Source organism: Brachyistius frenatus, unplaced genomic scaffold, assembly GCF_029030835.1.
Source record: "Brachyistius frenatus isolate BFR_SWC_R1_liver_20210118 unplaced genomic scaffold, ASM2903083v1 Contig_555, whole genome shotgun sequence".
NCBI lineage: Eukaryota > Metazoa > Chordata > Actinopteri > Embiotocidae > Brachyistius > Brachyistius frenatus.
In genome coordinates, this window is record NW_027211154.1 from 15001 (window position 1) to 37500 (window position 22500).

General features: G+C 43.5%; 3 protein-coding genes across 3 annotated transcripts in view; 1 reads left to right on the forward strand and 2 right to left on the reverse strand.

The window, feature by feature from the left end:
* The window catches only part of LOC138614717 (low choriolytic enzyme-like), a 7481-nt gene extending 953 nt beyond the window's left edge, over positions 1–6528 (forward strand). The window contains exons 3-9 of the mRNA XM_069688281.1: positions 131–208; positions 289–444; positions 719–839; positions 1754–1932; positions 2132–2213; positions 6020–6144; positions 6353–6528. Coding sequence (XP_069544382.1) covers positions 131–208; positions 289–444; positions 719–839; positions 1754–1932; positions 2132–2213; positions 6020–6144; positions 6353–6354 — 743 coding nt within the window. The 3' untranslated portion in view covers positions 6355–6528. The remainder of the gene's footprint in view (positions 1–130; positions 209–288; positions 445–718; positions 840–1753; positions 1933–2131; positions 2214–6019; positions 6145–6352) is intronic.
* On the reverse strand, positions 6493–11058 carry fadd (Fas (tnfrsf6)-associated via death domain). The gene is made up of 2 exons (XM_069688280.1): positions 10624–11058; positions 6493–8098 (listed from the first exon to the last, which is right to left on the reverse strand). Exons 1-2 carry the CDS (start codon positions 10943–10945, stop codon positions 7812–7814), a joined length of 609 nt encoding a protein of 202 aa, XP_069544381.1. The 5' UTR covers positions 10946–11058; the 3' UTR covers positions 6493–7811.
* Positions 11059–14443: 3385 nt separating this feature from the next.
* ano1a (anoctamin 1, calcium activated chloride channel a) overlaps positions 14444–22500 on the reverse strand; it is a 30765-nt gene continuing 22708 nt past the window's right edge. The window contains exons 20-26 of the mRNA XM_069688283.1: positions 22225–22325; positions 19317–19459; positions 17768–17920; positions 17574–17626; positions 17068–17252; positions 16870–16975; positions 14444–16158 (exon numbers count right to left, since the gene is read on the reverse strand). Coding sequence (XP_069544384.1) covers positions 15871–16158; positions 16870–16975; positions 17068–17252; positions 17574–17626; positions 17768–17920; positions 19317–19459; positions 22225–22325 — 1029 coding nt within the window. The 3' untranslated portion in view covers positions 14444–15870. The remainder of the gene's footprint in view (positions 16159–16869; positions 16976–17067; positions 17253–17573; positions 17627–17767; positions 17921–19316; positions 19460–22224; positions 22326–22500) is intronic.

Genomic DNA, 22500 nt, shown 5'->3' on the forward strand with positions numbered 1-22500 from the left:
ACTGTTTTTGAACTGTTCCTTCTTGTGTTTCTCTAAATGTGACAGCTGATTGTAGAATCAGAGTCCAGTTTGCAGAGACTCTGATGATGATTGTACGGTTCTGACACCATTAACCTGCTGTGCTGTGCAGAGGTGGCGACCCGGGAGGAGGACGCATCCAGGGAGCTGTCGGTCGGGGAGCTGCTGGAGAGAGCCAACAGAGAGCGCAGTAAGCAGCAGATCTGAGATCAGCAGCTGTTCTTCCCTCCTGACCGAGACTAACAGCTCACTGCTCTGGGTTCCCGTCAGCTCCGGACCTGGACGAGCCCGCTCTGATCGGAGGAGACATCGCGCTCAGCTCGGAGGCGGACAGGAACGCCGACCCGTGCACCGCCAGGAACTGTCTGTGGCAGAAGTGGACCGACGGGAAGGTGTACATTCCATATCACATCACCAACCACTACTGTAAGTACTCATCATGGAGCAGACAAACAGGACCAAGATGGACTTTATATAGTTTTACAGTTGAACTCTTAAATCCAAATGAAAAACTTCAATTTACTTCATGTTTGAATGCAGGACAATCCTGCTGCTTTTAGTTTGAATCTCAGGATCTGAATTCTTATTTCACCTCCATTTCAATTCAAGTCTTTTTAACTGAGACTGTTCATATGATCATTGTGTCACTCAGTTCTCTGTGGTTACAATGACTTTTGAAACCGCTCCTTTGTCCTGCCAGCCTCTCGTGAGGTGTCCATCATCATTCGTGGACTGGAGTCTTTCTCCGCAGTTTCCTGCATCCGTTTCAGACCCTACCAGAATGGGGATCACGAGTGGCTGAGCATCGAGTCCAGGAGCGGGTATCTTTATGTTCTTATCCTCCTACCGGTCCTTTGCCTTCATTGTACTCAGACTTTATATGAAAGTGTTCAGAGTCTCCGGGTCTGAAAGCTGCAGTGCCACTGAGGACCACTAGGGGCAGTCTCCAATAGACTCAAGTTGAAAAAGATCTCTCCTGAAATACAAAGTTAGTGAATGTTTTCCACAAATCATCATGGTGTCGCTGGATGAATTAAATCAGTGTTCTGGTCCTTCTGGAAATAATTTATCACTCATCATATATTAGGATCAATCAGAATCATCAACCATCAGTGATGTCATCATCCATCAGTGATGTCATCGTTGGTTTGGGAACGTTATGAATCCTCCAGTTCAGATTCTGTCCGTCACCATCTTTGCTAGTTCGGAGCGGTTTGGAGCAGGAAGTGACCATATTTGGACGAGCTGGGGGAGGAGCCAGCGGTGGATCTGACCGATCTGATCAGAAACCTGACGATACTACGTCCCGCCCACCGATAGCTGTAACCTGACTGCACCACAGGCCTGTCAATCAAACAGACACGCCCCCAAAACCAGGTCTTCTTGAATCTTCTTTTCTAATGAATGAGGGATTATTTTCAGATGGACCTCCAGAAAACTAATAAGAAGGAGTGACTTTAGCTAACAACACCGAGATAACTGATGGACACATTTTATTCACTTTGGATTTGATGAGAGAAGTTGAATGGGAGTCTATGGAGCCGGAGGCTTTTTGGAGCCGACCTCTAGTGGCACTCGCTGGTATTGCAGCTGAAGACACTTCTGGATCGGAACCATTTTACAGACCTGAAGCTATGAAAATGTTTCTGTCCAGTCTGAGGTCAGAAAGTTTCACATGTTGCTCTTCGTGTCCTGAAAGCTCCACGTCCATGACCACTTCTGACTGTGTTAACAGCTGCTACTCCTTCGTGGGCCGTCAGGGCGGCGGTCAGACCGTGTCTCTGGCCCGTCAGGGTTGTTTGTACCACGGCACCGTGCAGCACGAGCTGCTCCACGCCCTCGGCTTCAACCACGAGCAGACCCGCTCCGACAGGGACAACCACATCGCCGTCTACTGGGATAACATCATCGATGGTGAGATAGCTCCGCCCACTGGTACCTCACCTGAAACTGGTTTAGAGGCAGAAGTAGTCTAACTGATGCTACACAGAAAATCTGATGATGGTTACAGGACATGAAGTGACGGTGGAACTGATGAGCAAAAAGAGGTGCAAAGAGGCACCTGTCAATCAAGCGAAAGGCTGTGGTTTCATATTGTCTCCCTTCTCTGCAGACATGGAGTATAACTTCTATAAGATCGACACTCTGAACCAGGGAACTCCTTACGACTACAACTCTGTGATGCAGTATGAGAGGTAGGAAGGCCTCATGGTGTCCTCGACTTTATCATAATCTATCTTCATCTACCTTCAACTGTCTTCATCTACCTTAATCTATTTTCAACTGTCTTCATCTACCTTCATCTACCTTTATCTATCTTCATCTACAGTTGAAACCAGAAGTTTACATACACTGTGCAAAAAGACACATAACACTTTTTTTCTCACTGTCTGAAGTTAAATCAGACTAAACCTCTCCTGTTTCAGGTCCGTTAGGATTACCAACATTATTTAACTTTTGCTAAATGTCACAATAATGAGAAAGAGAATATTTTAGAGGATTTTTCATTACTTTCTTCAAGGTCAAAAGTTTACATACAGTTCCTTAGTATTTAGTAGCGTTGCCTTTGAACTGCATGACTTGGGTCAAATGTTTTGGGTATCCTTCCACAAGCTTCTTACAGTACTCTGCTGGAATTCTGGCCCATTCCTCCTGACAGAACTGGTGGAACTGAGTCAGGTTTGTTGGCCGCCTCGCTCGCACATGCCTTTTCAGATCTGCCCACAAATTTTCGATGGGATTCAGGTCAGGGCTTTGTGATGGCCACTCCAAGACATTGACTTTGTTGTCCTCAAGCCACTTTTGAACTATTTTGGCAGTATGCTTCGGGTCATTGTCCATTTGGAAGACCCATTTGCGCCCAAGTTTTAGCTTCCTGGCTGATGTCCTGAGATGTTGCCTTAATATTTCAAGGTAATGTTCTTTCTTCATGATGCCGTCTATTTTATGAAGAGCTCCAGTTCCTGCTGCAGAAAAACAGCCCCACAACATGATGCTGCCACCTCCATGCTTCACAGTTGGGATGGTGTTTTCAGGTCTACAAGCTTCCCCCTTTTTCCTCCAAATGTAACGGTGGTCATTATGGCCAAACAGCTCCACTTTAGTTTTATCAGACCACAGGACATGTCTCCAGAAGTTAAGGTCTTTGGCTTGGTGTCTTTTTGCAAACTGTAATCTGGCTTTTTTTTATGTTTCTTTAGGAGTAATGGCTTCTTTCTTGCTGAGTAGCCTTTCAGCCCATGTCGGTGCAGGACTCGTTTTACTGTGGATAATGACACTTTCTTACCAGCTTCAGCCATCATCTTCACAAGGTCTTTAGCTTTTGTTCTGGGGTTGATTTGCACATGTCGAACCAAAACACGTTCATCTCTGGGACACAGAGCCCGTCTCCTTCCTGAGCGTTGTGATGGCTGGACATTCCCATGTTTATACTTGCGTATAATTGTTTGCACAGATGAACGTGGCACCTTCAAGCATCTGGAAATTGCACCCAAGGATGAACCAGACTTGTGGAGCTCCACGATTCTCTCCCTGATTTCTTGGCTGATTTCTTTTGACTTTCCCATGATTTCAAACAAGGAAGCAGAGTGTTTGAGGTGTGGCCTTAAAATACATCCCAGGTGTGCCTTCAATTAACTCACATGTTGTCAGTTAACCTATCAGGAGCTTCAAAAGCCATGACATCATCATCTGGGCTTGCCCACGTTGTTTAAAGACATAGTACTTTTGGTGTATGTAAACTTTTGACCTCAAAGAAAGTGATACAAAATCCTCTAAAATATTCTCTTTCTCATTATTGTGACATTTAGCAAAAGTTAAATAATGTTGGTAATCCTAACGGACCTGAAACAGGAGAGGTTTAGTCTGATTTAACTTCAGACAGTGAGGAAAAAAGTGTTATGTATCTTTTTGCACAGTGTATGAAAACTTCTGGTTTCAACTGTATCTTCATCTATCTTCATATACCTTCATCTACCTTCATCTATTTTCAACTGTCTTCATCTACCTTCATCTACCTTTATCTATCTTCATCTATCTTCATCTATCTTCATATACCTTCATCTATCCTCATTTACCTTCATCTACCTACATCTACCTTCAACTGTCTTCAACTGTCTTCATCTACCTTCATCTATCTTCATCTACCTTCATCTATCTTCATCTACCTTCAACTGTCTTCATCTGTCTTCAACTGTCTTCATCTATCTTCATCTACCTTCATCCACCTTCATATATCTTCATCTACCTTCATCTATCTTTATCTACCTTCATCTGTCTTCAACTGTCTTCATCTATCTTCATTTATCTTTATCTACCTTCATCTATCTTCAACTGTCTTCATCTATCTTCAACTGTCTTCAACTGTCTTCATCTATCTTCATCTGCTTTCATCTACCTTCAACTGTCTTCATCTATCTTCAACTGTCTTCATCTACCTTCATCTGTCTTCATCTATCTTCATCTACCTTCATCTATCTTCAACTGTCTTCATCTATCTTCAACTGTCTTCATCTGTCTTCAACTGTCTTCATCTATCTTCATCTACCTTCATCTACCTTCAACTGTCTTCATCTACCTTCATCTATCTTCAACTGTCTTCATCTATCTTCAACTGTCTTCATCTATCTTCAACTGTCTTCAACTGTCTTCATCTATCTTCAACTGTCTTCATCTACCTTCATCTATCTTCAACTGTCTTCATCTATCTTCATTTACCTTCATCTACCTTCAACTGTCTTCATCTATCTTCAACTGTCTTCAACTGTCTTCATCTATCTTCATCTGCTTTCATCTACCTTCAACTGTCTTCATCTATCTTCAACTGTCTTCAACTGTCTTCATCTATCTTCATCTACCTTCATCTACCTTCATCTATCTTCATCTACCTTCAACTGTCTTCATCTACCTTCATCTATCTTCAACTGTCTTCATCTATCTTCATTTACCTTCATCTACCTTCAACTGTCTTCATCTATCTTCAACTGTCTTCAACTATCTTCATCTATCTTCATCTGCTTTCATCTATCTTCAACTGTCTTCATCTACCTTCATCTGTCTTCATCTATCTTCATCTACCTTCATCTATCTTCAACTGTCTTCATCTATCTTCAACTGTCTTCAACTGTCTTCATCTATCTTCATCTGCCTTCATCTACCTTCAACTGTCTTCATCTACCTTCATCTATCTTCAACTGTCTTCATCTATCTTCATCTGCTTTCATCTATCTTCAACTGTCTTCATCTACCTTCATCTGTCTTCATCTACCTTCATCTATCTTCAACTGTCTTCATCTATCTTCAACTGTCTTCAACTGTCTTCATCTATCTTCATCTGCCTTCATCTACCTTCAACTGTCTTCATCTACCTTCATCTATCTTCAACTGTCTTCATCTACCTTCATCTGTCTTCATCTATCTTCATCTACCTTCATCTATCTTCAACTGTCTTCATCTATCTTCAACTGTCTTCATCTGTCTTCAACTGTCTTCATCTATCTTCATTTACCTTCAACTGTCTTCATCTACCTTCATCTATCTTCATCTGTCTTCATAGACTCTTCACGTTCCTCTCTGACTTCTTCCTCAGTGTCAGGTATGCAGATATTATCCACTACGATAGTGTGAACCAGTGAAAGCTCAACCAACGGGAAACTGGTTTGAAACATTTTCCCATGAAAGAAGTTCCTCACCAGAAAGATCCAACGTCCTCCTCCATTACATTCTCCTCCATTACGTCATCCTCCATTGTGTCCTCCTCCATTACATTCTCCTCCATTACGTCGTCCTCCATTACGTCATCCTCCATTGTGTCCTCCTCCATTACATTCTCCTCCATTACGTCATCCTCCATCGTGTCGTCCTCCATTACGTCATCCTCCATTGTGTCCTCCTCCATTACGTCCTCCTCCATTGTGTCGTCCTCCATTGTGTCCTCCTCCATTATGTCCTCCTCCATTACGTCCTCCTCCATTGTGTCCTACTCTATTGTGTCCTCCTCCAGGTACGCCTTCTCTAAGAACAACCGTCCCACCATGGTGCCAATCCCCAACAGCAGCGTGTCCTTCGGCCAGGCGACCCAGATGAGCAAGAACGACATCGACAGGCTGAACAGACTCTACAAGTGTTGTAAGTTGATGGAGAAGAAGAAAGTATCAGAGAACGCTGACAGAAGGACACACACACACACACACACACACACACACACACACACTTTCAGGTTTGTATTCAAGGCACACAAGGGAACCGTTTAAAAATGGTGTATATTTTGGAAAAAGCCACGTTTCTGTCCCAGACTGGATTATTCAGCGATCATTTATTTCCATTTTCTCTGCAGAAACTGCACCCGTGACCTTTGACCTGCCAACCTGATGACATCATTGCATGCCCAGGACTGAGCTGTGGATGTTTGGCAGGTAGCAGTTTGGGTTGCAGAACTCAGAGGCATTAAAAGATGATTTCTGTCTGATTGTTTAAATAAAATGGCAAAAAATAAAGACAGTTGATTTCAAATATTTCCTTTTATTTTCATTTCATGTAAAAAGTAGAGCTATTTTCTTTCTATTATTGTAGTTCATCCCGACTCATTTCAATTCATCACAACACATTATTAAAGTAGAAGCTCCTGCTTTTTGGTGGAAGGTGGACATCCAGATCAGATGAAGACGATCAATCAGTCTGTCGGAGGTCCTGAAAGCAACCGGACCGCTTTGAGCTTCCTGAAGACGTTTCAGGTTCACGGATATTTAAACACACACAATATTTGGACGGCTTTTTGAGGGGTATTTTCTAAAGATGATTTTCAGAAGGGGCGACTTCAGGGTGGAAGGAGGAACCACTGGGCTGTTCCTGAACGCAACACCAAACCTAGTCTACACGTCCACCATGCTGCTGCCGGGCAGAACGATCAGCTTCATTAAACACGCTGATGTTGAAGTGAATAAAACCAGCAGGTGACGTGTTCACGTTATTTTAGGATTTTCATCACATTAATGTACGAACTGAAACGAGAATAAAACTGTACCAGGATGTCCAGCAACTCACACAAGACCTGATGTCATCAACCATCAGTGAGGTCATCAACCATATTTGGTTGAGCTGGGGGAGGAGCCAGCGGTGGATCTGACCGATCTGATCGGAAACCTGACGATACTACGTCCCGCCCACCGATAGCTGTAACCTGACTGCACCACAGGCCTGTCAATCAAACAGACACGCCCCCAAAAACAGGTCTTCTTGAATCTTCTTTTCTAATGAATGAGGGATTATTTTCAGATGGACCTCCAGAAAACTAAGAAGAAGGAGTGACTTTAGCTAACAACACCGAGATAACTGATGGACACATTTGATTCACTTTGGATTTGATGAGAGAAGTTGAATGGGAGTCTATGGAGCCGGAGGCTTTTTGGAGCCGACCTCTAGTGGCACTCGCTGGTATTGCAGCTGAAGACACTTCTGGATCAGAACCATTTTACAGACCTGAAGCTACGAACTCTTTTAGAAACAGTCTGAGGTTTCGAGGACGTCAACAGGTCCACAGGAGTTTTAAAAGTAGAACTTTCAGATGAAGGTGAAACATCTACAGGAACCACAAACAAGTGTAGTTCTTCAGAGAACACGTGTGACATCACATCCCTGACGTTTGTGAAGCGAGTCCTGCTGGAGGATCTCTGGATAAACATCCTGAATGTAATGAATGGATCCGTTGTCCCGTCTTTCTTTGTCTCAATCATATCATCTTTCCATCTCTGGTCCATCAGTCAGGAGATCCACTTCCTGTGTGTAGTCCTCTGGTGTTACTTTCCACATGTTTCCAGCTCTGCCAGTCGGTCCTCCACTCTGTCAGCGGTCAGGTTGAACTGGCAGCTTCTTAAAGCCTGGATCAGCTGGTGTGTTGTGGCTCGGCCCCCCTGACTCCTCCTCCACTCCTTCAGCAGCTGTAGCGCCATCTCCTCCAGGTCCAACTGATGGTGCTGAGAGATGGACTCCAGCTTCACGTCTCCGACGCCCAGCCGGCGACCCAGTTTACGCCAGGACCTCCCCAAGTTGGCGGCGACCACCTCGGAGGCAACATCCAGGCGTTCTGATGGAGAGGACACACAATGACATCATTACACAAGACACAAGAATACAACAACACAGTAACACAACAACACAGTAACACAACAACACAATAATACAACAACACAGTAACACAACAACACTAGCACAACAACAACAACAATACAACAACACAGTAACACAACAACAACAACAACACAATAATACAACAACACAGTAACACAACAACACAATAATACAACAACACAGTAACACAACAACACAGTAACACAACAACGACAACAACAACACAAGAATACAACACAGTAACACAACAACAACAACACAGTAACACAATAAACCAACAACACAACAGCACCATAAGACAACAACACAGATGATGTGATGCGATGAAGTGATGAAGATGTTTGAGTGTAGAAATGACTGGAGTCTGTTCAACCTTCATCAGCAGTCATCACACAAACACGCACTTTATCTAACTTCCACTGGAGGTCGCTGTCCGGTCGGCAGTTTTTTTTATCAGCCAATCACATCTTTTAAAAGGCTTCGTCGCCTGGCAACGGGGTGGACCAGAGACTCAGAGTCTCTGAAGGTTCATGAATCTCTCCTCAGTAGTTTTTATTCTCAGTGATGTCACAGGTCGCTGACTCAGGTGGACACGTCACGACATGATGGACAGTTTCCCTTCACTCAGCATCTGGTGCCTGTAAAAACTGGAAAAAGCTCCATTCTACTCTACTATATTATATTCTACTCTACTATATTATATTCTACTCTACTCTATTATATTCTACTCTACTATATTCTAATCTACTATACTATATTCTACTCTACCATATTCTATTCTACTCTGCTCTATTATATTCTACTCAACAACACAGTAACACAACACTCTACCATATTCTATTCTACTCTATTCTATTATATTCTACTCTACTTTGCTATATTCTATTCTACTATACTCTACTATATTCTATTCTACTCTACTATATTACATTCTACTCTACTCTATTCTACTATATTCTATTCTACTATATTATATTATATTCCACGCTACTATATTATACTCTACCATATTCCATTCTACTCAACTCTATTGTATTCTACTATATTCTACTATATCCTATTCTACTCTATTATTCTCTACTTTACTCTATTCTACTCTACTGTATTCTACTCTACTTTACTATATTCTACTCTACTATATTTTGTATTCTATTCTACTTTACTATATTCTGTTCTACTCTACTTTACTCTACTATACTATATTCTATTCTGCTATACGCCACTTTACTCTACTATATTCTACTCTACTCTATTATATTCTGATGTATTCTGCTCTACTATATTCTATTCTACTCTATTCTATTCTACTATATTCTGTATTCTATTCTACTTTACTGTATTATATTATACTCTATTATATTATACTCTACTGTATTCTATTCTACTATATTCTACTGTATTCTATTCTACTATATTCCACTTTACTCTATTATATTCTATAAATCTATTATATTCGCAAAACACATCAGATGTATTGTCTCACCACGCCGGATGTATGTGACACGTTTCGTGAGGTGTCAACCATCCTTTGGCCTTAAACATCAACTTCCTGTGTCACGGTGAGACATCCAACTTTGCCGCATCATCACGGCAACGCCCATTGACAAAGTCGAACGAATGTCTCAATATATCATCAACTACATGTTTAGGTTATTGTGACCCGACTTTAGGTTCATGGGATCAACCAGCTCGACGTAGAATGTGAAAGTATGAAAAGTGTCATTTCCAGTGGCCAACAGGGGGCGCTGTGACTATCAGCGAATATTACCCCACAGGGGTCTTCAGGGCGGGGCTGTTATCATACCTGTGATGTTTGGAGAAGGTCGGTCCATGTACGTAAGATTTAAAGCAACTCCTAGTTTCATGGCGAGATGCTCAAAATGGCCACTTCTCACGGGCACACACGTCGATGAAAACGAATTATTTTGATAACTTTTAATCCCAAACATGTTTTCTATCCATAGAAACTAAAGTCAAGTCAGTCGGACAAAACCCCTCGGAGGAGTTCGACAAAGTACAACGTGTAAGAATCGCCCAAATTGGCCACTAAATTCAAAATGGTGGACTTCCTGTCGAGTTGACGTAACGGTGCAATGTAACTTTGTTGTGCGTCCAGGTGTGATGCACGTGTCCACCGGATTTGGTGAATTTAGGTAAATGTGGCCGCCGGGGCATCTCTGTAGGGGGCGCTCTCGAGACGTTTGGCACGAAATTTTTCGCCGGGAGACAAATGTGTTTCCACGTTCATGAGTTTTTGAATATGATGAAGATTCCAAAAAGGAAAATCACTTCACGTAAGAAGAAGAAGAACGTCCAAGAATGAGAACATTTTTATGAAAAACAACAACAGGGCTTCACACCGATGCTCGGTGCTCGGGCTCCAATTATTTAAAATTTGTTGTTGTTGTTGTGGCAGCAGTCTTCCTGTAAACACTCGGCTTTCCCTGAACCGCCTCCCTCCTCCCTCCCTGCGGTTCGTACCTCTTTCCTGCTCGTCCGGCTCGATTCCGGGGGGTCCGGTGGGTCCGGGGGCTCCGGTGGGTCCGGAGGTGAAGCTGTCCAGTCTGTCTGAGAGCCGGTGCTGATGGACCTGTCGGAGCAGGCCGGACAGGTAGTCCGTGTTGTCGGCTGCCAGCTTGTTTCTCTCCGTCAGCAGCTCGAACAGCCTCAGTCCTTTATCGACCTTCTCCAGCTCTCTCTTCCCGACCACGTCCCGAACCAGGAACTTGATGTCCTTCAGCTGGTCGGCGGTCAGCTGGTTGGAGATGTCCAGCAGGACGACGTTAAACTCCCGGCAGCTCATGGCGGTGACGGACTGCTGGTGACCTATGAACCCGGAAACACTTGACTTTTACTTTCACTTCCGCCTGTTGCTGTACAGCCGTCAACTCGGTCCAGATGAGGCTGAACTCCAGAACCAGAAGAGCTCTCAGCTGATGATCACTTACTGGGACTTTTTATGTTTATAATATTTGATATGTTTTGTGAAAGAAATACATTTAATCTTGAAATGTTTTCATCATTTTACAGTAATTAAGAACTTTACTGGCAGGATCCCCTCCTCCCCCTCCTCCCCCACCAAGCACCTCTTCTGTTCAACATCTACAGATTATGGAAAACAACAAAGTGTGTTATCATAATTATGCAGATGACACAAATCTACATAACTATATCGCCAGCGGACTATAATCCCAGACAAGGGTTGTAAATGCATTGAACAAATCAACAACTGGATGTGCCAGAAGTTTCTTCAATTAAACAAAGATAAAACAGAAGTCATTGTTTTTGGACTGATTGAAAGTCAGTCACTGATGTTAAAAACCACAAACTAAGTCAGAAGTCTGTCGTCATGGATTCAGACCTCAATCTGAACAGACAAATTAGACAATTACAAAATCAGCCTGCTATCGCCTGAAGAACATATCGAGGATTAGAGGACTTATGTCTCAACAGGATTTGGAAAAATGTGCATTCATCTTCAGTAGACTGGACTACTGTAACGGTGTGTTTAAGGGTCTCTGTAAAAAGTCAGTCAGAGCGCTGCTGCTGATTCAGAGCGCTGCAGCTCGAGTCCTCACTGAGACCAAGAAACTGGACCACATCCCTCCAGTTCTGAGGTCTTTACACCAGCTTCCTGTCCAACACAGAATCCACTTCAACATCCTGCTGCTGGTCTATAAAGCTCTGAACGGTTTATTTGTGATCTGCTGCTCCTTTATGAACCATCCCGACCCCTCAGGTCGTCTGCTGCTCGCCTTTCTGTTCCCACAGTCACAACTAAACATGGAGGAGCAGCGTTCAGTTTCTATGTTCAACATTTCTGGAACAAAGTCCCAGAAAGCTGCAGGTCTGCTGAGACTCTCAGATCCTTTAAATCAAGACTGAAGACTTTTCTGTTTGCTGCCTTTCATTGAACCAGATGGAAGGATGTTGATCAATTTACTGTATTTCAGCATTTTACTACTGTATTTTATTTCTTAAACTGCACTGTAACTTTTAACCTGTTTTTAGTTTGTTAAATTATTTAATGGCTGTTTTTAATGGTTTAATAAATGTTCTTAATTGATTTTAAATGTTCTTTTCTTTCGCCTGATGTTTTGATGCTTTTAATGGTTTTATGTGAAGCCCTTTGAATGACCTTGTTGTTGAAATGTGATGTACAAATAAACTTGCCTTGCCTTATATTAGGGCAGCTCAGTGGTTAGCGTTGTCACTTCACAGCGAAAAGGTTCTGGGTTCCAATCCGGGCCTTCCTGTGTGAGTCTGCAGGTTCTCCGTGTGCCTGCGTGGGTTCTCTCGGTTCTCCAGCTTCCTCCCACCATCCAGAAACATGAACCTCAGGTTAACTGGTGGTTCTACAAATGTCCCTGAGGTGTGAATGAGAGCGTGAACGGTCTTTGTTTCCGTCTGTCTCTATGTGTCCCTGTGATGGACTGGTGATCTGTCCAGGTGAACCCTGCCTTCAGCCAAAGTGAGCTGGGACAGGCTCCGCCCCCCGTGACCCTGTTCAGGATAGAGCGGGTATAGATGATGGATGGAATACTACTAATAATATGATAATAAGAGGTGGGCTGCAGGTCTCTGCTGGTTTATTTGCAGTTCCAACATGAAGACAGACGGTCGGTCAGACGTGCAGAAACACTCACATGTTGGAAATGTGTTCGACATACATGAGAAGAGTTGTTATTATGTCGGAGGCGGCAAGTCGTTACCATGACGCCCTGCAGCACGTGATCTCCACCCAACACCGACACCAACCTGCTCACACACAGCAGCAAGCAAACATCTGGCAAAAAGTACATGTGCAGTTCTGGTTCCGACCCGGGAAGAAGTAGCGTAAAGTTTTCTGTTCCACAACCAGCAAAGAAGATGCATCATGATTCAGATGAAGACAGTCAGAGAGTCGCTCAGCGTTTCATCATGTTCAACACTTTAACTACCAAACATCTACCTCAGAGTCACTGGACATACAAAAGAGGATAAAACATTGTTAAATGTGTCTGAATATCTGTACAGCAGAGGAGGACACGCCTCCAGCAGGAGGTCCAGGCGCGCACACCTTCTTCACCTCTGATGAATATAAAAAAGAAGGATTCAGTCTTTGTTCTTGAGTCGCTGCATCGTTCGGAAACATGATGTGTGAGATTCATGGAAGGCATCATGATCGGGTGGAGCCGGTTTGAGTGACAGTTCCTGTTTGAACATAAGGAGTCGCTGAGTTTCCCTCCAGACAACAAACTAGAACAAGATGAGGGGAGATCCTCGAGGAGCACGCAGTCATCACATCTGTATTTACAGCTGCTAGCTCTGTATGCTAACTAGCTAGCATGTATCACGACGAGGGGGGGGGGGGGGGAGCATCTGATCAAGGTTTGTGTCCCTTCGGCTTCATGAAGGTGCATCAGAAACATTTCTCATAGTTAAAGTCCTGCGTTGTGTTCCAGATGTTGTACTTCTATCAGTACTCTAACATCAAGATTCACTTCAGATCCCACTGACAGGAAATGACCTCATCATGTGAACACATCACCCTCCTCAACATCTGGAACACAAGAACAACATCTGGAACACATGTACAACATCTGGAACACAAGTACAACATCTGGAACACAAGAACAACATCTGGAACACATGTACAACATCTGGAACACACGTACAACATCTGGAACACAAGAACAACATCTAGAACACAAGTACAACATCTGGAACACACGTACAACATCTGGAACACAAGTACAACATCTGGAACACAAGTACAACATCTAGAACACAAGAACAACATCTGGAACACACGTACAACATCTGGAACACACGTAAAACATCTGGAACACAAGAACAACATCTGGAACACACGTACAACATCTGGAACACAAGAACAACATCTGGAACACACGTACAACATCTGGAACGCAAGAACAACATCTGGAACACGCGTACAACATCTGGAACACAAGTATAACATCTGGAACACAAGTACAACATCTGGAACACAAGAACAACATCTGGAACACAAGTACAACATCTGGAACACAAGAACAACATCTGGAACACAAGTACAACATCTGGAACACAAGAACAACATCTGGAACACACGTACAACATCTGGAACACAAGAACAACATCTGGAACACAAGAACAACATCTAGAACACAAGAACAACATCTGGAACACAATAACAACATCTGGAACACAAGTACAACATCTGGAACACAAGAACAACATCTGGAACACACATACAACATCTGGAACACAATAACAACACCTGGAACACAAGAACAACATCTGGAACACAAAAACAACATCTGGAACACAAGTATAACATCTGGAACACAAGAACAACATCTGGAACACAAGTACAACATCTGGAACACACGTACAACATCTGGAGCACAAGAACAACACCTGGAACACAAGAACAACATCTGGGACACAAGTGTAACATCTGGAACACAAGTACAACATCTGGAACACAAGCACAACATCTGGAACACAAGAACAACATCTGGAACACAAGAACAACATCTGGAACACAAGTACAACATCTGGAACACATCAGAACGACTGCAGCCAGCAGCAGGAAATGTTTCATATCTTTTTACATCAGGTTTGATTCTTGCTGGTTGAAAGCTGACTCATCAGTTCCAATATTAGCTGTAATATTAGCTGTAATATTAGCATGTGATATAAAAGGTGTTGCTAACAGAGACGGGGACGTCCTCTCAGCTCTGCAAAGCGTTTTGGTGTCTTGCAGCTCATTGTTTTGTTGTCAGTGATGAAGTGACAGCTAGAAACCAGCTCGTTCATCAGCCATCAAGGAGCTGAAGGGATCAAGATGCTCTGACTGACAGCTGTCAGTAAGATGAGTCCGACTGTAATAGGACACCACCAGCAGGGGGAGCCGCAGCATGACATCACGTTGTGCTTTACTTTAAACCTGGAAACCTTTAACTGCTCCGTGTGCTGGTGGAGATCAACCGGCTGTTAACGTCCGTCTCACCACAGAACTACAAGCTGCAGGTCTGCAGGATGGAAACGGTTACCATGGCAACAAGTCTGGGGATGAAAATCCCATTTACTAGTGCAGGTTTCCTCTTCATACATGTGGGTATGAGCAGACTGTCCCGTCCCCATCCTGCCCTACACTGCCCCCTACTGTTCCTGTGTGTTTTGTGTCTCGCGGTCACATATGATAATATGAGGCAGCCGTCGTGCACATGCGTGTAACGTGTCGCTAAAAGCGAGTATATCTCTGGCCGTGTTTGATCCTCCTCACAATGTAACAAATATAAGAAAGAACATACAAAAGAATCATACAAATCAACAGGACACAAAAGGTCCGTTTCAACCTGCCGTTCATCCCGACAACCAAACACCACGTTGCATATTCAAAAAGCACATTGAGAAATTCCTGCATTTGTACATAATTGTGCAAAAAATAATTAAAAAAAAGGCTGTTGAAGCTTGATACAAGGCGTCAGGAGAAGATAGGATAGTAGAGCTGTCCTGGATGGACGGACTGGAGGACACTGTCCTCCGACGGGTCGCCTCGGTCAGCGAATGGCTTGTTGTTCCTTTAGAAACATCCAGAGAAGATTGAAGACGTGTTGGACGTGCTGGACGTTTTTGGACGTGCTGGATGTTTTGGAAGTTTTGGACGTGTTGGACGTTTTGGACGTGTTGGACGGAACAACTGATGATGAGGAACTGTTTGAACTTTTAATGACTGATTTACATTTTTACACTTTGTTGTATTTGCTCGTTGCGTTGTTGGCGTGAGCGCGGCCGCGGCGGACTCTGGTTGGCCGACGGGGGGGCGGGGCAGCCGTCCCGAGGCGGACTCTGGTGGGCCGACGGGGGGGCGGGGCAGCCGTCCCGCGCCGCCAGCCGCTTGCCCTGCTCCTCCTTCATGAACAGCTCCACCATGAGGATCTTCTCCTTGTGGATCTGCAGACTGATGTCTTTGGGGATGTCGGGGATCAGCCAGTCCACGAAGTCGCTCATCAGCATCACCACGTTCTGAAGGACAGCGAGCAGAGATCAGATCGACCTCCTCTATCATCACACTCTACCGCTCTACTTCTTTATGGATCTATCATAGATTTGCGCTCAGCTTTTAAACCCGTTAACAAATCAATGCAATATTCAAATATGACGGTTTCATTTTCAGTCTCGAAACAATTCTTGTAATTATGAGACTCTAAATCATCGTTTCAAAAGTTTAAAATGACTTTTTTTTAATTTGATGTTATTTTTGAACAACAAAAACACAGTCAGCAGCATCTCCTATATTTGTTTTTGTTTTGTTATGAAGTATGACGTGTTAAAATCAACACTTCACCATTTGACCCTCACAGAACCTTTCTGGTTCCACGTGAATTTCTTCTAGTTTGTATTTATTGGTTATTAATCTGGTGAGAATCAGCTTTCGTACCGAATCCTCACACAGTAATTAGAGTAGGTTGTTTTTGTGTTTCCATGGCGACTGAGCACCATCTTTACCGCAGCAGGTGAGTCGGACCGGATGGAGAAGAGAGCTGCTCTCGTCCTTCATTACATCTTCAACTCAATTAATCACGTCGTTTCGCTCGGAGGCAGAAGATCAAACGGACGACTCGTTAGCTCCGCCTCCCTGAAGTACGACCGAGGACGGTGAGCGGCGTGTCTGACAGCGTGCGGCCGGCTGCAGCTGGTGTGCTTTGATATGAATATCTGTGGGACGTTTCAAACCTGAAAGACGATAACGAAGGCGAGGCGGGCGGCGAGGATGGCCCAGAACTCCTTGGAGAGCTCGTACGGCGTGCCGGACCCCGGAGGCTCCCTGTAGTCCTTGTACCTGATCACACGGACACATTCACACCTTCAGGAAAGACCTTTTCATCACTTCCTTTGAACACATGGACCCAAACCCAGCGCGGAGAGCCCCACCTGCACATGTCCACGCTGTAGCCCAGGTGCAGCGGCTGCAGGGGGGCGGTGCCCGGCTGGAAGTCGCTGACGTTGAAGTAGGACAGCGTGTGGTTGATGAAGCCGTGCATGCTGCCGTCGGGGCTGTAGGTGTACTGGTACACCAGCCGGGGGATGAAGTCCGACGTGAAGGAGATGACGAAGGCCTGCGGAGAGAGGGAGAGAGTCTGTTTACTGTCGTCATGACGACCGTGAGCAGGAATAAATGATGGCGTTCCTTCTGTGTCCAGCTGTCAGAGGAAGGCTGTTCAAACCGTGGGTCGTGGGCCATCTGTGGCCCCGCTGACATGTGAAAGTGCAGTTCTCCGTGTGACCGCTAGGTGTCGCCGTTGCCACACGTGTGTAAAGTGTGTAACTGAGGAGATGCGGTGTGCGATGATGTTGTGGACTCCGCCAGAGGTCCAAACATCTGGAGGGTTGTTACGGACAGGTTGGACCCAAAGACGGTGAACACATGTTCCACTTACGTTGACGATGACCGCCACCTTGCTGAGGCCCCTCAGGAGGTTGTACCAGATACCTGCAGACAGACAGAGGAACGGTCATCCTGCCAGCCACCACTAGAGGGCAGCAGCGCTCTGCATGAGAGGCTCGTTGGGAGTGTTGAGTGCATGTTTGGGCTCGACAGACCCTCCGGACAGAAGCTGAAGTGGACACCTACCGATGTCTTTAGCTTTGGCTGCGATCGGCCGTCGCAGCTCCATCACGAACTTCTTGGCGTCCAGGCGGATCTCGATGATGTTGTTCAGCAGAGCAAAGAGCGGAGCGAGGGGGAAGGAGGCCACGAACAGCGTCACCATCCCGAACTGGATGACTGCAGAGATAAACGGGCCGAGTACGATCAGCACGCAAACTTCTGGACGTGGTTCTGAACATCCAAATACACCTACAGATGGGAGGAGTCCAATACTTCCTGTTGTGAAGCTCATTACTCTCCACTAAGTGTGTTTAGTTCTCAGCAGGTCTGAGATCAGAAACGTAGTAAGAAATAAGAATGAATATTGATTGGAGCAGATGAACGTGGTGACGGACGTTCATCGACTGAAACAATGCAGAAGTGATTCAATCAAGGAGAGCTGATCAAGAAGCTCATTGTGCTGCATCCAATACTCGGTTCCACCTGGATGATGCTGCCTGCTGCCGCGGAGTCTTTCCATCTTAGAGGCATGTTTGAGTATTTCACTGGTTCTCAAAGTCTGGGGCGTGGGACCGAGGGGGGACGTGTGAAGGGGAATAGGGATGAGCGAGTACAGCATAATCTGTATCTGTTAAACCAACGAAATGATCTGAATCTGTACTGCGATGGGGCGGGGCTTAATCTGAAAGTGGGCTGGAAGTAACCTGAGATTGATATAGGTTGATCAGAAAATTCTAAATTTATTATTTATTCGAAAAACTATTTAGAGAACAGCCAGAGTTGAGCTTCAGAGTAAAGTTTGTATCATTAGAGAAATAATAAAGTTTAGTTTGTTTTTTATTTAAAAGTTACTATATTTATTGTTATTGTTGAGTTGTAGGAGGACTCGAGGACACAGAGAACACGGAGGACTCGAGGACACAGAGAACACGGAGGACTCGAGGACGCGAGGACACGGAGGACTCGAGGACGTGGAGGACACGACTACACGGAAGACTCGAGGACACGGAGGACTCGAGGACATGACTACACGGAGGATTCAAGGACACAGAGAATACATAGGACTCAAGGACACGGAGGACATGGAGGACACGGAGGACACGGATGACACAGATGACTCGAGGACATGGAGGAGGACACGGAGGAATCGAGGACTCGAGGACATGGAGGTCACGGAGGACATGTAGGACCCGAGGATACGTAGGACAAGAGGACACGGAGGAATCGAGGACACGTAGGACTCAAGGACACGGAGGACATGGAGGACACAGAGGACACGGAGGACTCGAGGATGTGGAGTTCATGGAGGACACGTAGGACCTGAGGACAAGTAGGACCTGAGGACACGGAGGACACAGAGGAGACGGAAAACACGGAGGACATGGAGGACACGGAGGACTCGAGGACATGGAGGATACGGAGCACACAAGGACTCGAGGACCCGAGGACACGGAGGACACAGAGGAGATGGAGGACACGGAGGAGACGGAGGACTCGAGGACATGGAGGACACGGAGCACACAAGGACTCGAGGACTTGAGGACACGGAGGAGCCGGCGCTTTTTCCACTCACTCATCTCCATGTACTCGGGGCTGAGGCCTACGAAGGGCCCCAGGATGTGGTCCTTCTCATGGCGATGCAGCGTCTGGTTCAGCTCCTCCTCCTGCTTGGAGTCCAGCTCCGACTTCCTCCTCCGCAGCAGCTTCTTCAGCTTCCTGCAGTCACATTCAGCTCAAACATTAACAGGCTGATGATGTGGAGATCTTTCATTTATGCTTTTCTGCAGTTTTCTTCTCAGACTAGTTTGATGTTAATAACTGTATATATGTATAATAACTGTATATATATATATATATATAGATATAGATATAGATATATATGTATAGATATATACTGACTATATATATATATATAATAACTATATATATATAATAACTGTATATATAATGTATAATAACTGTATATATATATATATATATATATATATAATAACTATATATATATAATAACGGTATATATATAATAACTATAATATAATAACTGTATACATAATGTATAATAACTGTATATATGTATAATAACTATATTATAACTGTGTGTGTATATATATATATATAATAACTATATATATATATATATACTGTATATAATAACTATATATATATAATAACTGTATATATATAATAACTATATATATAGTTTTATATATATAATATATCTGTCCCTCAAGGCTCCGTCCCGGGTCCCCTCCTCTTCTCTCTCTACACCGACTCTCTCGGCTCTGTCGTTCACTCGCATGTCTTTTCCTACCACAGCTTTGCTGATGACACCCAACTGATCCTCTCTTTTCCAGATCTGAAACACAGGTAGCAGCATGAATCTCTGCCTGTCTGACTGACGTCTCTCAGTGGATGTCCTCACACCACCTGAAAATCAACCTCCACAAGACCGAACTGCTCTTCCTTCCAGAGAAAGACTCTCCCACCCTCGACCTGACTACTACCTTCAACAACTCTGTTATCCCGACCCTGACTGATAAGAACCTCGGAGACACTCGACAGTCAACTCTCTCTTTCTGCCAACATCACTGCAACAACACGTTCCTGTAGATACATGCTGCACAACATCAGGAGAATACGTCCTCTTCTCACTCAGAAGGAGCTGCAGGTTCTGGTCCAGGCTCTGATCCAGGTTCTGGTCATCTCACATCTGGACTACTGTTACTCCCTCCTGGCAGGTCTACCTGTTAGTACCATCTGACCTCTGCAGCTCATCCAGAATGCCGCAGCTCGATTGGTCTTTAACCTCCTAAATTCACTCACACTACTCCTCCTCCTCCTTCTCCTTCTCCTCCTCCTCCTCCTCTGCTCCCTTCACTGGTTACCAGTAGCTGCCCGCATCCATTTCCAAACATTGGTACTTGCGTACCGTGCTGCGAACAGATCGGGTCCAGTCTACATCCAGGACATGGTCCAACCTTACATCCCAGCCTGCTCCCTCCGCTTCTCCTCCTCCTCCTCTATCGTGGCTCCTAAATGGTAGAATGAGCTCCCCACCGACATCAGGACAGCAGAAACTCTGAACATCTTCCACCACAAACTAAAAACACACCTCTTCCTCCTTTAACCTTGAACAGTAGAACTTTAGTATCTTAAAATAGAACTTACTGATAGAACTTTGTAGTTTAGCTTTCTGGAAGAAATTGTATTTTCTTGATTCTTGTTGTTCTGGTTTTGAACCCTCATGGTTGAAATTAACTTATTGTAAGTCTTTGGATAAAAGAGTTAGATAAATGAAATGTAATGTAAATAATAACTATATATATATATATATATATATATATATATATATATATATATATATATATATATATATATATATATATATATAACTATATATATACATACTAACTGTATATATATATATATATATATATATATATATATAACTATATATATACATACCGGTCTTGTCTCGTGTGGTATAACTATACATATATATATATATAAATATAAAATAACTATATATAATAATTACATATATATATATATATATATAACTATATATGCATAATAACTATATATGTATAATAACTGTATATATATATATATATATATATATAAACATATATATATATATATATAACTGTATATATATATATGCATAACTATACATATATATATAAAATAACTATATATATATATGTATAACTATACATATATATATAAAATAACTATATATATAATAATAACTGTATATATGTATAACTATACATATATATATTTATATATAAGAACTGTATATAGGTATAATAAGTGTAATAAATAGAGTGAGTGGAGGATGTTGAGGTGTTGATATGATCAGGATCAGGGTTTCCTGGTGAGTCTCTGAGTGCAGTGATGGAAACGTGAGTTATCCCAGTGACTGACAGTTGGTGGTGGTAACACACCAAGAGAGGAAGATGAGGAGGAGGAAGAGGAGCGCCTGCTAATGAACATGTTTCATCTTCCTACTGCATATTTCTCCACATTCAATTCTGATGAAGTTCGTGCAGATGTAATGTCTATATATCATGTATATTATATTATATTATATTATATTATATTATATTATATTATATTATATTATATTATATTATATTATATTATGTTATATTACATTATATTATATTATATTATATATATATTCTTTAAAGCTTGTCTGATATCTAGCGGTTGATACACCTACATACTGGCCTCGGATCAGTGTATGAATCATAATCACAGTCCAGAACTGAGAGGTGAAAATGAGTGTTGTCTGGTTTCAGGTTGAAGAGTCTGAAAATCACCGACATTTAAACAGCTCGTCTCAGAAGTACTGCTGAGTGGGAGCTCATCGTGCGTGTGTGGTGTGTGTGTGTGTGTGTGTGTGTGTGTGTGTGTGTGTGTGTGTGTGTGTGTGTGTGTGTGTGTGTGTGTGTGTGTCTCTGCTCTGTACTCACGGTATGCCGATCTCAAACAGGTTGTTCTGGATGAGCTGCTTCCCCAGCATGGTGATGCACAGCTGGATGCACAGCTCCATGAGGCAGCCTGCGTGGGCGCACTGGAGGAGGGAGGAAGGGGGGATGGGGGAGGGAGGAAAGAGGGGGAGGGGTACACGTGCAAACAACAGAGACATTGTGAACATTAACATTACATATGACTGAGTCTCTAAATATTTGAGACTTATTAAAATGCAGAATCAAACTAAAAGTGAAGTGTGAAGTGTGACATGTGTC

What these genes read in the sequence shown, in the direction of transcription:
- fadd (XM_069688280.1), bottom strand. Translation starts at nt 10,945, where the DNA reads ATGAGCTGCCGGGAGTTTAACGTCGTCCTGCTGGACATCTCCAACCAG. An exon ending in GCCGGACGAGCAGGAAAGAG is followed by an intron (nt 8,099 to 10,623) that starts GTACGAACCGCA and finishes CCTCTCCATCAG; the next exon opens with AACGCCTGGATGTTGCCTCC.